General features: G+C 44.0%; 1 protein-coding gene across 1 annotated transcript in view; it reads left to right on the top strand.

Moving 5' to 3' along the window:
* The first annotated feature begins 351 nt into the window (after positions 1 to 351).
* CPS1 (carbamoyl-phosphate synthase 1) overlaps positions 352 to 15380 on the top strand; it is a 98695-nt gene continuing 83666 nt past the window's right edge. The window contains exons 1-5 of the mRNA XM_042035441.1: positions 352 to 592; positions 9396 to 9505; positions 13457 to 13601; positions 14176 to 14265; positions 14664 to 14720. Of these exons, the coding sequence (XP_041891375.1) occupies positions 470 to 592; positions 9396 to 9505; positions 13457 to 13601; positions 14176 to 14265; positions 14664 to 14720 (525 nt within the window). The 5' untranslated portion in view covers positions 352 to 469. The remainder of the gene's footprint in view (positions 593 to 9395; positions 9506 to 13456; positions 13602 to 14175; positions 14266 to 14663; positions 14721 to 15380) is intronic.

Genomic DNA, 15380 nt, shown 5'->3' with positions numbered 1-15380 from the left:
CATTTATTTGAGGACAGGCAGCACTCTGGAACCAGTGCTAGTGCATGCTCTCCAAACACAGAGTAAAGATTCCATCTTTCCATGGAATTTGGTCTTCCTGCTTCATGTCCTTTAGTACAAAGCAGGATTTGCTGTCTTGCAGATGGCGTCTGGCCTGTGTTGCAACCTCTGTGACAGTGCTCAGAGACCAGCCTGAGGAGAAGTGTTGCAAGGGTACCTAAGCAAGCACCCCTCTGAGGAGGGGTGGAGGAGGTGGGGCTGCACCTGGGACTTTTAATGGCAGAATAAATGGGAAGGTGGAGGGCAGTGCTGTACAGTCAGTCCAGTGCGCCTGCTGTGTCTCTGTTCTCTTCCCCTATGATCTACAAGAGTATATTGTCAGCACCAAATCTTGAAGAAATACATACAAGCAGATTTTTATTTTCTCTTGTGTTCTTTAAGCTTTAGTTACCTATCGGCAGCTTTCAAGATGACAAGAATTTTGACAGCTTACAAAGTGGTGAAGACTTTGAAAGGCAGATTGAAGTTTTGCAATGTGTCTGCTGATCACTGGAGTTTCTCAAGGACAGGTACCAGACTGTTGAGCATCAAGGTAACAGTGACTGAACTACTGTGGTTTAATAGATGTGTTTGGCATGCAGAGATAGCTTGCTGCAGATAACAGGGCTTACCTAGCGATGTGAACCAGAGATTTGTCTGAACCCTAGGTGAGGGGGTTGCTTGGCTAAATGGTTTTATTAGCTAAGCAAACACACTTTTTGTCTAGTCTGGAATGGAAATTATAGGTAAATTACACCAAAAGGTGGAAGTTCAGGGTTTCAGTTAATTATTATATGGTATTTTCTTTAGAAACACCTCACCCTTCTATAGGACTGATAGCTAACAGAACAGATCTTTCAGTCCATATGAGCATGAAATGGCTGAATATTTAAAATCATGCATCACTTGAATTAATCCAATTGAATCCATACAGAATCCATTTTCAATGTATTAGAAACTACAATGGCTCTGAGATTAATTGGAGAGGTAGACAACTCTTGTGAATGCATCAGTGTATCAGCTCTTGATTTACTGGGACTATAAATCCCCAGTTGATTTCCCCAGCTTTCTAGTGCATTTTGTTAGAGGAGCTGGAGTACATGGGTGAAATGGGACTTTCTGTGGGACTTCCGTAGCACTGAAGTGCTGTGTGAGCTCTGTCAGCATGCACTTTGCGTTGAAAAGGCACTTTTGCACAGATGTTGTGTTGAATGAATGGTGCAATAGAGTTAGCAGCTGGAGGAGTGGTGTTTCAGAGGGTAGTAGGGAAGAACATTGAGACGCTTGGACTGCAGGTGCTGCCTTACCTGGTAGTGGTCTAGAGGGCTGATCAGTATCATTTCTGTCCACTGAGGACTAGGGTTTCTCTTACCTGTCCCACAGCCACTCATTTTTCGGGAGTTCTCTGAGCTCCTTGCAACAGACCCATTACTTGACAGGACAAGGGGGAATGGATTCAAACTGACAGAGTAGGTTTAGATTAGATACTAGCAAAAAATTCTTTACTGTGAAGGTGGTGAGGCACTGGAAATAGGTTGCCCAGAGAACCTGTGGCTGCCCCATCCCTGGAGGTGTTAAAGGCCAGGTTGGACAGGACTTGGAGCAACCTTCCAGTGGAAGGTGTATCTGCCCATGGCAGGGGATTGGAACACAGTGATCTTTAAGGTCCCTTCCAACCCAAACCATTCTATGATTCTATGATTCTATGATACTATGATACTACGATACTTTTGAAACAAAAATTGTCTGCAGAGGAACACAGAAAAAGACAAGAGGTGTTCCTGTTTATATGCCTTCCTTCAGCATGTGACTTCCCAGATTAGCTTTGTCTCACCTGCATTTAGAAACAGAGCCTGTGTGGTGAACTAGTGAACTAGAGTCCTTGCTGCTGGACCTGTCTTCCCCTTCTGCAGAGTGTACAGCAGACATGAACTGATACCTTGTTCACAGTCTTATAGCACAGTAATCTTCCTCCCAGCAGATAAACCCTGACTGCAATCAGATCTGGCTTGGGAGGAAGTTATTTCTCCTTGTACTGACAACAGGAGTGCTGCTTGTGGATTATAAACCATTGTGGTTACCAGTTTCCACAGCTGCACCATTTGAAGAGGAAGTAGGGCTCTGGCATGAGGAGCAAATTCCTTGGTTGCTCCTCAGGCTGGGGAAGCTATGTTGGTTTGACCCTGACCGTACAATAAAATTATGTCAGAGCCCTCAGCTGGGCCAGTGCTGTCTTCTCACACGTTCCAGGGCAGCTGCCAGTTTCTTTTTTTCCATATTGTAATCTTACCAGTGGGCTAAACAGTGTCTCTTGGTGTAATAAAGCAAATTGCAGCAGTTTGAACAATCTCTTCTCTATGGGTTTCGTGCTTCAGATCGAAAAGGGATGGGAGAAAATGGACACAATAATGGAGACAATGGAGTGTTACTGCTGGGTGAGTGGGACCTGTGAATCCACTAAGAGGTGCTGTTGACAAATGTCACGGTGTCTAAGAGATAGAAGGCCAGGATTCATACTTGGCTGCTTGGTTTATGGCTGGGATGGCCTGCAGCATTAGGTTGCTCATGCTGTACCTTGCGGAACAGGAGTCCATGCAGGTACACTCAACTTCAAAAGGGTTTTAGAAAACTGTCAAGCCAACAAAGCAGGGCCGAAGAGTTCTGCTGGAACACCATCCTTGCTTGTCTCTTGCTTCTGATACCTCTCTTGCTTTTTGGAGCTGGTTCAGTTATTTCTGCCATTGTCTATAGAACACAGCAGTTGGACACTGTGATGCACAGAGAAGTGATTCAAGCACACTTTAGCCTGTGGTTATAAGTCTGAAGCAGCAAAAGACATCTTCCACTGGTAAACCCTTGTAGCCCATGGTTAGCATTGCTGATCCAGCTTTTGGTGTCAAGACACCCTCTTTCTTTACATATCCCAGGTTAATTCAGGTAGCCATAGCTAGTAGGCTAGATCTGATGCATTCTTATACTGATGGATTAGCAGTTGAATTTTGAATTTAACATCTTAAATGGCAGATTCATGGTGTTACATACATGTTTAGTCAGTCATCCAAGGACTGCACAAGCAACAGACCTACAAGGTCATATTTTATAATGCTGAAGCATCCAGTTAAGAAGTTTCATGCACATGAAAAGCTGCTGCCCTCTGATGATGTTCCAGTACCAGCTATTCTAGCACCTACTTATCTGTGCTGTAAAGCTGAAGGGTGATTGCTTAAAGCCAACACCACTGCTGAAGGCAAGGAGAATGAATACCTGTTAAGAGAGCAATGCCAGGTGAAACCCTTGGAAGCTATTTTAATTTCAGTCCCAGCAACTATAAGTACACCCAAGGTGGGTCAGAATGAATTGAACTCTTTTTCTGTTTCAGAGTGTATGACAGGATCTATTGCAGGGGAGCCAAAACCTACCCTGAAGAGCTGGGTCTGGTGGAGGGTTTGTACCTGCTCTGTGACTACCTGACTCACCATGAGCTGTGGTGTTCACCGAACAGTCCCAGAAGTCTCTTTCTGACATTTATTATGTGACACCTTCTGCCTTGACACTGACAGTGGGGAAAGTTGTTTCCTTTTGAAACTTAATTATTTGAGTTCAGTACCTACTGGAGTCTGTGCTGTCAGAATGAATGGAGAGTAATAAAGCTGAGATCTGGTGTAGCTTAGGAATCTTTGGCTCTTGAGAACTTAGCTCAGATTTTAAAGCCAGTTCTACAGGATCCATGATTCTGTTTGAATTCAGAATATTGAATACAAAAACTTGAACCTTTCCTGGTCTGAGGCTTTTGCTTTAAGACAGTAACAAGCTTGTACACCACTTTTCCATGGGACATGCAGAAGCAGAAGTGAAAGAGACTTTCTAATATTTATATGCAAGCAGTAAAGCAGGGGGCCTGAAGAAAAAAATTAAGGATGAGTCATGCTAAAAAACCTACCTATTACATAGCTTTGCATCAGAGAGTGGAAGTTAAGTGTAGTTGTGAGGCAAGTGACCAAGTAGTGACCTGTGGATGGGTTTGGTGTTCCAACCACCATTAGAGGTAATGGGTATTTATGAGAAATTTGAGGAAAGAGTGAAATGCAACGTAATTAACGTCATGGCCCCAGGCATGCTAGAGTTCAAGAAATGTTTGGACAATACTCTCAGGCACATGGTGGGATTCTTGGGGTTGTCCTGTGCAAGGACAGGAGTTGGATGAACTTGATGAATCTTGTGGTTCCTTTCCAACTCAGGACATTCTATGATTCATGTTGCTGTGTGGGGACTAATGGCAGTATTAGGTAATGGTCCCATTCCTCCATTACTGCAGGCTTAAATGAGCATTTAGTTGCCTTTAATTGCTTTTTCTCACCGGGCTATTTTAGGAAACATAACAAAACACAACGAAAACTTCTAACCTATCTATAAGTTAAAGTATTAGAGAGCATGAGGGAGAGGTGGTAGTTTCAGAAGAATACCTAATAATGCATCTCCAAAGTCTGTACTCTGTCCAGTTGAACTTACCCTATGTGGGGAAACACCATTGTAGATGAGTAGTGTTAGATGTGGGGACTCATAGGTCCGTATTTCCCTATTACAGCTCATCCTTCATTTCTAAAGAAGAGATGGGCATCCATGAGTGAAAGAGGGGCACAGAGAGCAGACCAGAGACCCCTCAGGGCTCTCAGTAGGGATGTTTAGCATCGCCGGTTTCAGGTTAATCGAGCTTGTTTAAAATTCAGGAATGGGAAGAGAGACTGCAGCTTGAAGCTCTTATCATTTAATGCTCTTCTGAGGCCAGTGTAGTGAAATGGGGATGTAAAGGTAGTATGAGCAATAAATAGGTGGCTTGTAACAGTATAGCTGGCTCAGTAAGGAGAGGTTTGGGAGAGCTATAAAAACCACCAGGAATGAGCTAAAAATGTAGTCAGAAATGAGAGGGAGATGAGGAAAATTTTGTGGAGCGCTGTCTTTAGAAACTATTTCAGATTACTGCGAAAGGACTCTTCAAATATATTTGAGGCAGGTGGAAAGAAACTGGCACAGCGACTGCAAGGAGAGTAGAGAGATGGGTGAGGAAGTTAAAGATGAGTCACAAGCTACTCCACTCCTCTTTTTGGAGGTGAAGGGGATGTAAAAAGGGGGCCCATTCCCATAGAGATAGGGAGAACCTAATGAACTGCTGGTGTGGGGGAGCGAAGGGGTGCTCATTTCCATTGGTCCTCAGTGACTTCTGCTAGGTGCCTCATCTGGCTTGGTTCACTCTTCTCCTTTGAGTTTTGTGATGGACAAATATTTGTGGCATTGTTGTGAACAGCCTTAAGAAGAGTTCAAGCTGTAGGAACTATGACTTTTCTACCATGGTACCTGTGTTGCTTTTCTTTGGGTTTGCCTTGGATAATAAAGGAATTAATCCAGTGCTTCTCCCCAAAAAATATCCTAAGTGTGAAGCTTCTTTGGTGTATCCCAAGACACTCACCTTGACTCTTTATTTTTTCTTGCCCTGTCTTCTCTCAATGTTAGCCAGAAACAAATGTGCCAGAATAAAATCAGATAGATATAGATATAGATATAGATATAGATATAGATATATCTACACAGGGTTGGCAAAGAAGGTCTTGACTGGTAGCCATGTCCAGATAGGTTTCCAGACTGTGACAGCATAATACTCACAAGAAGAGTAAGAATCTGTTTGATTTTTCTATCAAAGAGAAAACTACTACTTTGTTGCTGGCTATTTGGTCTTAGGAGAGTGAATGTAGCTCAGTCCTGGCACCAGCTTTTTATCGTAGAAGGAATCTCGGAGCTTTTGGATTCTTCCCTGGTTGTGATATGTCAGCTGTTCTGTAGCCAACCAGATGTGTGAGCCAAGAGAAGTGGCAGAGACTGTAGTGCTGTGTGGAATCATGGTCTGCCTTAGAAAGGAGATGTTTTGTCATCTTATTACTGGAGGGAAATAAACTGGCCTACCCTGAACCTGAGTGCCAGCTGTATCTCTGCCTGGCTGAGAGTGTGTCCGTACCTGCCCAGGCTTCAGTACTTGGCATACTCATAGTCCTCCAGCAGTTCAGGGTTCAGCTTCACCTTACCAAGATAAAATGGGAGATTTCTTTGGAGGTGAAGAACTGGACTTACTTGACTGGGAGGCAAGAAGGGGGAAAAGTTACCCCTTCACTTTCCAGTAAAGGAGTTTATAGAAGACACCCTTCGAAAAGCAAATTGTACTGCAGATCTTTTGAGATTTTGCACATCTTTGTCATCCACTTTTTAGATGGTAGGGGCTGCTACAGCAGGGAACTAACTGGAACTAATTTCATCTGATTTCTTACTTTCTTACTGGGTTTAGGTTTGTTTTTCTTTTAACTTTTAAAGTGCTTACTTTACTTGATGTGTGAAGTGCTTAGTGAAGTGGGACCTGAACTAGTTGACTCTTCAGGCTGCTTTGAAAAAATACACCAAATCTATTAACACCATATCAACAGCATGACTCTTTCTGTTAGCCATCTTCCTCCTCAAAGGTCTTGAAGAGTACTGCGGCCTTGCTAGAGCACAGAGCCCTCTGCCAAAGGTGAAGCTACTGATGTGTAGGAAGAAGAAATCAGATTGCAAATGGCATATCTCACATTAGGGGTGTGAGGCAGAAACAATTCAGTTGAGATTACAGCAGAGATTTGTCTGAGGCTATGTGGGGATGCTTCTGAGAAGGGTGAAGACAAAAGGACCTCAGGGAAGCTCTGGGGGGTTGTTTATTTCTTGCTTGTTCTTTTTTTGAAAGTAAGTATCACTCCCAACTGATCCCTGATTGAGCCAACAGGCCTTCTCTGTAGCCTTTATATCACTTTTCACCTTAAAAATGAAACTGAAAAAACAAGGTAGGCTGGCAGTTTAGGGATATGGTAACACCTCCACTGTAAATGTAAGCAAGAATAATTGCTTTGAGAATGCTCAATGAACCAACCACTTAATTAAGAATAATAAATCAAGGAAGAGAGGGAAACATTTGAACATCTATCCCCTGCTGAACTTGCAGGCAGGTTATGGTTGCTCAGGGACATTTTTCTGTATTACTTGAACACTGTGTAGGGGCTCTAATAGTATAATAGGGGCTTCTGTTCAACAGAAATGATTTCTGTGCTGTCTGGTATAGAAAGGAGGTGGGCTGTGGTGGGAGGAAAGCCATGCAGATCCCTGTCAAGTACAATAGTGAGGGTGAGGCTCTAAAGCTCACAGTGATTGCTCTGGGGTTTGGCCTTCAGCACTTAGATGAATCTTAAATTTTCTGGTCCTTCCACCATTGTGGACTTTGTCTTCTGAAGGATTCTGCCGGGCTTGGTGGCAGTTAGGACCACAATTCAGGCAACTGCCCCAACGTGTGCCCAGTGGTGGGACATGCTTGAAGTGGAGCTGCTATTTGTGTGGACTCCAATCTGTGGCCTGTGGGAAGGCATCCAGCCTTTGACACCAAGGTTGGGAGAAACTGTATCCAGCAGTCAGTGTCCCACCTGGGTAGAGTAGGTTGGGCTTTCAACAGGCTTCCAAAAGGGCAGAGGTCCTGTCCAAAGCCCAGTCTGAGGCACCCACACCACCTCTGTGCAGTGCTTTGAGTGTCTGGCAGTTCTCTGCAGTGAGAGGCACAGGGAGATTAGGGAGCCCACCAGCCTGTCATTTTAATGTGGTCTAAACCTAGGAGATTTAGCCACAAAAGTTCTGTTTATAACTGGAGAGGGAGGAGATTTTGGTGTTGCTGACTGAACTATCCAATGGTCCAATGGGAAGGTTCCAAAAATTATAGCTAAATCTTTGGAGAATGACTGGATGTTTGACATTAATGAGGAAAAAATGGCAAGGCTAAAAGCATCCCAGATGCACAGAGTTCAATTACTTGGCAGCGCAGTTTGATTTTTAGTGTATTTTGCAGTACATTAGTAATTGATCTGTGTGGTATTTGTAACTGCAGAGGGGCTCTAAATGAATGTTTGTCATGATGGTTACAAAATGTTCAATACCGAGAATGAAATTTCTCCTTGCTGTGATTGTTCATCTGATTTACGGCTAATGGAAAGTAGCTCTCCAGCTCCTTTCGGCAGCAGATTGATCTTGATTTTTCTTTTAAAAATCCCAGTAAGAGGAATAGTTCTGTAAAAGAAGCCAATATGAAGCTAAATCACGGTGAGAGCTGCTTCCTGTGGACACGCTTGGCACATTGGCATAGACCACTGGGATTCTTGCACTGGTGGTCACTCTGCCTGTTCCCAGGAGACAGATTTGCTTGCTTTCCAGAAGTGGAGGTTTTTCAGGGTCCTGGAAGTTCATTATCCAAATTCTTTTAAGCCCAGGAATTCATTGGCAAATCTATTTACATCTTTGCTTACTCTTTCTCTTCTTCTGCATGTCACCAGTGATCCTGATGTCTGAGGGAATCTCTCAACTCGTTCTGTCATTTCTGCTGTTCATGTAGTCATTATTTATTTATTAGAAGGTGGAGTTCTCTGGTGGTTTCCCATCCACTGCCTGGACAGGGTAAGAACAGTTTAGTTTCCAGGTGGGGCTGAAGAGGGTGGTACATTTAGTCTGATATGTGCAAAGACCCAGTTGTGACAGTGAATCTCTTAAGGACTTCTGTAAAACTCTGTCCTATTTCCCTTGGCTGTAAAATAGTGATGAAGCCTGTAAGGGATCCCACAGTTAGTGTGGGACTCAGTTCTGCTGAGCACTCTCTGGAAGAGGTATGGTTTCCTCTAGGCTGCTTGTTTCATAGCTGCTTCTTCTGGGACAATTTATGCCTATCGCTGAGGTAACTGAGACCAGGAGTGTCCATCTGATCCATGAGTTCCTCTGGTCTTGTGTCCTATAGCTGAATAGACTGGTATTTTGAATTTTGCTGTCTGACACCAGTCAAACTAAACATACACTTATTTTTAGCTGCATTGCTGTACAGTTGCACCAGAAGTTAAGCACCTACCAGAGGTCAGAACTGGATGAGAGCCAGCAGTCAGCAACAGGCCTTGAGCAAACATTGAGGAGGCGAGCAATCCTTTCCCTACAGGGTTATGATGTTGGTAAATTGCAAGATGTAATATGTGGAAAAAATTAACTAAGGGATAGGGAAGGGTGATCCCACAGTAATAGCAGTATATGCTCTACTTGCAGTGAGGTTTGCCAGCTCATTTAGGATAACAATGTTTCCTAAGTGTTATAAAGAAAAAAGGCATCAGACTAGTAAAACAGATGCTATCTTGGCAGCTAGGAGTGGGAGAAGGGCAGGAATACTTACAGTGGTAGGCATGAAAGGCAGGTGTCCTAGGTGTTAACCTGTATAAACATCAAGCCTTTCCTCCTGTGTTTGAGTTTCTTCTTGTGCCTTTCTCTAGGTGCAGACAGCGAACTTGGTGCTGGAAGACGGGATGAAGATGAAGGGTTATTCTTTTGGCTATCCATCCTCCACAGCAGGGGAAGTTGTATTCAACACGGGGCTCTCTGGGTAAGGGAACAACAAATGATGTATAAGCATCAATACTTCTCTGGAAGCTTGTTGAAGTGTGAAAGCTCCTTTTTCCAAGCTCGTAGGGTCCTGATCCAAGCAGGTGGTTTTCTATATAAGGCTACATTGTAGTTCAGAGATACAGAGAGAGAGAAAGAATTAATGAAGATGACTCAGGCACACCTCTTGTGTCAAAGCATTTGTGCTGATAAGCACCTTTAAACACTTATCTAATGATGATAATGAGATACATAGGATTCTGATCACTTCCTACTGAATTGCTGAGTCAGAGCAGAGGAGCTGTTTGTTCTCCTTCCAGTGCCCAGATCAACTATAGAGGTTTGAAGCATCTGCAGCCTTCTTGGTAATGGAACTTGGTTTCTGAGTGCAAAATTTTTAAACTCCGAGTTGGTCACCTTTATGACCCATCCCTTATGTCATTTGTTGGCTCATACCTCAGGTAAGGATGATTTATGCTCTATGCCCTTTCCAGCTAAAGGGCAGGATCAGATTCATGCCTAACCTAGCATGATTCTCTGTCCTCTTGAGTGGTAGAAGCCTATGGCTGACTTAGGTTGGCAGCCAAATGCTGCCGGTGCTTTTGTTGGACTACTTGAGCAGGGGGAATCTGGCCACAGGAATGGAGATTTTGGTAAGGACAGGGACATATCCTCGGGGAGGTAAGACATCTCTGAAGCTGTTGATGCTTGAGCTTCTTCTGCAGTCATTCATAGCTGTCTTTGCTCATCTGCATTGTGTTCCCCAAATTCTGCTCTCCTTTGGAGATCTGAGTACTCACAGGATGAGTTTTTAAATGATGTCATTGGTTTTTATGTTAAATTGCTGCAGAGGGGAATTAGTTTGCAGAGTTTTGCATTAGGAGACAATTATTTAAGCATTTCGACAGCACTAATTACTGGCTGTGTTAATATACCTGCCAACAAACCACTGCTTAACGTAGATCAGAATGATGGAGGGCACCAGGGCTCTCTTCTCATTGATAGATTATGGGCCATAAATCTTGGCACATCACAAAAGTCAAGGAGGACCTGAGGGATTAATTTCCTCTCCACATGTTACTGTGGCAGTAGAAGTTGTGTTTGTTCATTGTCTAATCATTTGGAGAGGATGCTGTGACAGAGATCTCTTCTGTGCTGGGGAGCATATGGGCATGGAGAAAACATTCAAAATGTAAGGTGGTATCTTCAGAGCCCCTATCCAGAATATGACCTTGATTGATTCACAGAAATGGAAGACAAGAGTTTGCAGCATTGTTGAAGAACCTAAAAGTGGCAGATTTCCTACCAGCCCAGGGGTTGCTGTCCATTGAAAGGAACCCTGTAGCTGTACCTCCTGCTACTGATCACAGAGATAAAGATCTGTGTATCCAGAGGAGCCCAGCTGTCCCTTCTCCCTGACACAGGAAGAGGCTGTGCCTGTGTGAAGGAGGTGCCCAGGCTGCTGGGGCACACAGCAGTTTGTCATGATAGGGAACAAGAGGCTAGTGCAGAGGTGCTGATAAGCCTCAGACCTGCTTTCTGTGAAGTGGGTGTTTCTAGGTGCTGAGTGCAGTCAGCATGGGCTCTGTCCTGGTGTGATTAATAGGCTGCTCTGCACTGTGTCTCCTCATCTGGACTCCCACGTTCTGATTCATGCGGGAGGCAAAGCACTTTATGTGCATATAGCTTTCAGGCTTGAAGTAGCTGAAGCTTGCTGAAATGTTGTCATATGACTCTGGAATAGAAGGAAGAGAGCACTCTTTTGGGGGTGAAATGTTGAATTTTTGATAGAAAAGCATGAGGATGAATTTTCAGAAACATTTGCTGAAAAAAATAAACCTACTGTTGCAGCCATCTGTTTAGTATAGGAACAAAAAGAGGAGATTTCCAATTAAGAAAGAAGAAGAGTTACAACCCATAAAACGTCCCATGTTTGAAATGGTTGCATAAAGGTGTTTACCTCCAATAAGACTGTGTGTGTTTCCCAAGATATTCTAGTGAGAGAATGGGTTGACAGGAGTTTACTGAAATCAGGCAGACCTTTGGTCAGGCATAGCAAGGACCAGACCTTGAAGCACGTTTGGAGCTGGTGTTGCCATCTGCTCCTCTGTACTCCACACAGCATTGTTCCTGCTTAAAGGGCACTGTCCATGCCAAGCTCTGTCTGCACACCCCACCCAGACCCAATGGCTCTCTGTCCTTGTTTGCTGATTACAAATGACATGCAAAGATTAATTACATTAGCTTTGTCAGTTACAAGGAGTCTTTTGGAAGCATAGCCAATTAGCTCAGAAGGAGAGAGCAATGGCAAGCATGCACATGCTCTGTGCCTGGTACCTACTGCAGTTTTGGGATCACACTGCACTTTTTGTGGGTGGTTACCTGCAGCAGCAAATATAGATTTGAACATCAGGAGAGGCTTACCTGAAAATATTTCCTGGCCATTGTTCATTCGACCTGTCATTTCTCAGAGCTGGCTGGTGTGCTGCGTTGTCTATATCTGCCAGTCCCACTTTTGTGAAGAGCTTCCCAGTGTTTGACAGTTAATCTTCTGGCAGTAAATCTGGTGTTCCATAAAAATGTCTCTTGTGACTTGCTGATATCTGCTAGATGGCTGAACTTGCCAATTAGGTATTGTTTAAACAATAATGACAATAATAAATTATATTTTGTATAGGACAGATTCATCCTGGAGTGTCTTTATGCATTTGGCTCAATATTTGTGGGGATAACTTCATCTGTTGCTAAATTGCAGCTGCTTTTGGGTTGAAAGACATCAATTGCTTAATGGATATTTGCAAAAGCATACTACAGTATAAGAGAGAAAGTGAAGGACTGTCCATTAATTTGAAGCTGAAGAATAGGAGCATATAGACCATATTTACCCTGTCCCCTTATATGTGGTTGAAAGTGAGACTGGATCTACTAGGTCCAGAGATGATACTTTGTGGACTCCTAAGTTTGGTCCTCCACTGCAGAAGAATGTTCCAACATGCTTTCAGATCTGTCCTTGCTGAGAAGGGCATTCAGGCAGGTGCTTAACAAACTGCTGGGCTTCTGCCTGAGCTAATGATAGGACACACTCTGGGGCCTCGTTACCAAGGGTGGAATGCTGAATCCCAAAGCATTGTCTTCAACTTGCCTTCTTCAGGGATACACAAACCAGCTTCCAAGCACTTAGGAGTTTTTTTCAGGTGAAATAAATAGTGTTCTGTGGGTGGGAACATGAAGATTGCCTAGAAGAGAGGCCAGGCCTCTTCTGGGAGAAACTACAGACATGGGACCGTGGCAAGCTTTGTTTACAGAACCCATAGGAGGCAAGAACCTGGGGTAGTGATGAGGAATCCCAAGGACTTGTCTATGTCCTCCCCCACAAAAAGAGCAGTTAGAGCCCTGAACATCCCAAAAGATGCAAGCTCCAGATTGTGGAAGGGACAAAGCCTGGGCAAACAGCTCTGTTGTCTGCTGGCTTTTCAGTTGGAGCCTTCTGATGCCACTGAGAGGGGGAAGCTCTTACAGCACGCGGAGGGAAGGGTGCAGCAAGGGCAAAGCACTGCCCAGGGGTGTGCCCAGGGAGAGGCCCGGCCAAGCTGTTATCAAAGGGTCCAGTGATACGCTGTGCAGGGCTGAGATCTCCCTGCCCTCTCTGTACTTGTTTCTCATGTTAAATTAAAGGACTCTGAGTTTGTTGATAGCTTCTGTGGTTTTTTTAAATGAAACATGAGAAGCCAAAGTCTTTCCTTGTTCTCCATGTCAAATGTTTAAGCACAGATGGCAAAGCCAGGGTGTATTCACAGATGTGCTTGCTTTTATTCTGAGGATATCTTCACATGAATACCATTTCTGTCTTTTTGCCACATGGGAATTCAAACCTCTCTTGTTTTCACTGGGTCTTTTGTTTTTCTTTTGACTTCAGACCAATGTACTTTTCTTCTGCTTTTTCTTCATCTAGATACACCGAAGCCTTGACAGATCCCAGCTACAAAGGACAGATTCTTTCCCTGGCTAACCCCTTAGTTGGGAATGGTGGAGTGCCTGACACGGCTGCTTTGGATGAAATAGGCCTCAGGAGATTTCTGGAGTCTGATGGGATAAAGGTAATAGGGGGGGATGCAGTGCTGATCATAGGGTTGTGCCCAGCAGCCTGAGTGTGTAAGAGTTTACTGGCTCCCTCACAGAAGGAATCAGTGATACTCAACCTTTCTTTTTCTTCTTCTGGATATTGTCCTTTGGAGGAATGGTGGCAAAAGATACTCCATCTTGATTTCTGTACCAAGCCATGTGCCTTCAGGAAGTATCTGTTCTGAGGTGAAATGACTGTTTTATACACTAACTCCACTGAAAAATGGAGCTGACTTTTGAAATGTTACTTAAAAGTGAAAAGTTTTTTTAGACAAAAAATTAATCAAAATACAACACTTTGTCTTGTCTTAAATTTCCATTTTCTTTCTTTTGACAAGAAGTGCTTTGTCAGCTCAGTGCAATTTGTAGCTTTGGTTACCAAGCCATATTCTTCTATGGATTTCCTGGTCAAAATGCCCAGGTACAGTTGTGAGATAGCCTGAAGTCTGTCCATGATATGGTTTATGGTGAATGAATAGTGAAAATTGAAGGTACTGGATAAGTACAAAGTGATTTTACAGTGCAAAATGACGTTTCTTCTCTCTACAGGTTGCAGGTTTGCTGGTGCTGGATTACAGCAATGAGTACAGCCACTGGCAGGCTACTAGGAGCTTGGGAGAGTGGTTGCAAGAAGAACAGGTGAGCAATCTAGAGGTAACTACACAATGAGAATTGTCCTGGATGGAAAGATGAGCTCTTTATTTTGTGCTTTTTAGTGCAGAAACTAGATTTGAACAACTTGGCTGTTTATGAGTGGGAATAAGGAGGAGAAATGAAGAACTTCAGTGAGGCAGCCTTGGCAGACTGCTGCTGAGAGCCTGAGCTCTCAAGGTCAGGCTGGATGGGGCTGTGAGCAACCTGGTCTAGTGGAAGCTGTCCCTGTCTACCCCAGGGGGTTGAACGAGATGAGCTTTAAGGAGTTTGCCAGCCCAAACTGTTCTATGATTCTGTGGCATGTTCTCATAAAAGTGATCTGGCTGCTGCCTTCTTTCCATTTTAGCTGCTTGTTCTCTAACTTATCCCTGGATTTTCTTCAGGTGCCTGCACTGTATGGGATTGATACCAGAATGTTGTCCAAATTAATTCGTGACAAGGTATGATCTGCTTCCCTTGATCCAGTTGCATTAACCTTGCTGATGCTGGGCCCTTTCCACGTTCAGCAAACCTGGAGTAGAAATGGTACTGCTGGGCTGCCTTGACTTCAGATGCTGCTCAGATCCATATGCTCTTCCAAAGGCTTCTGTACTGCTGGGCAATGCTCTGATCCCAAGGAGCCCCCTCTCCCTGGCTCTGCTCTGGGTTTTCTATCCTGCATAAGTGAGCCAGCACAAGGTGATGTAAATGAAAGGCCTCAGGTAGTATCAGACACAACAGGTGGTTAATATCAAGCACATTGTCATGGTTTGACACTGGCCAAACTCCAGGCACCCACAAAAGCCATTTGCTCACTCTCTCTTGCTTTCGGCTGGGCAGAGGAGAGGGGAAAAAAAAAACTAACAAGGGGCTCATGAGTTAAGAACTGGGAGGAAAACACTCTATGGGCAAAACAGGTTCAAATTTAAAGGTATAAAGTAAATTTATTATTAACAGAGTCAGAGGAGGATAATGAGAAGTAAAACAAGCCTTTAAAACACCTTCCCCCCCTGCCGCTCCCAGCCCCTCCCTCTTTCCCAGCAGCAGCAGGGCGTGGGGGTTGTGGTCTGTTCATCGCCTGAGATCTTTTTCAGTTCGCCCAGGGAGCAGTGTCTTTCCTC

The sequence above is a fragment of the Corvus kubaryi genome, unplaced genomic scaffold, assembly GCF_017639235.1.
Source record: "Corvus kubaryi isolate FWS band 111438036 unplaced genomic scaffold, C.kubaryi_AGA036_p1.0 37383, whole genome shotgun sequence".
Classification (NCBI taxonomy): domain Eukaryota; kingdom Metazoa; phylum Chordata; class Aves; order Passeriformes; family Corvidae; genus Corvus; species Corvus kubaryi.
Note: the sequence above shows the minus strand (reverse complement) of the source record. Positions and strands in the feature narration are given on the sequence as shown.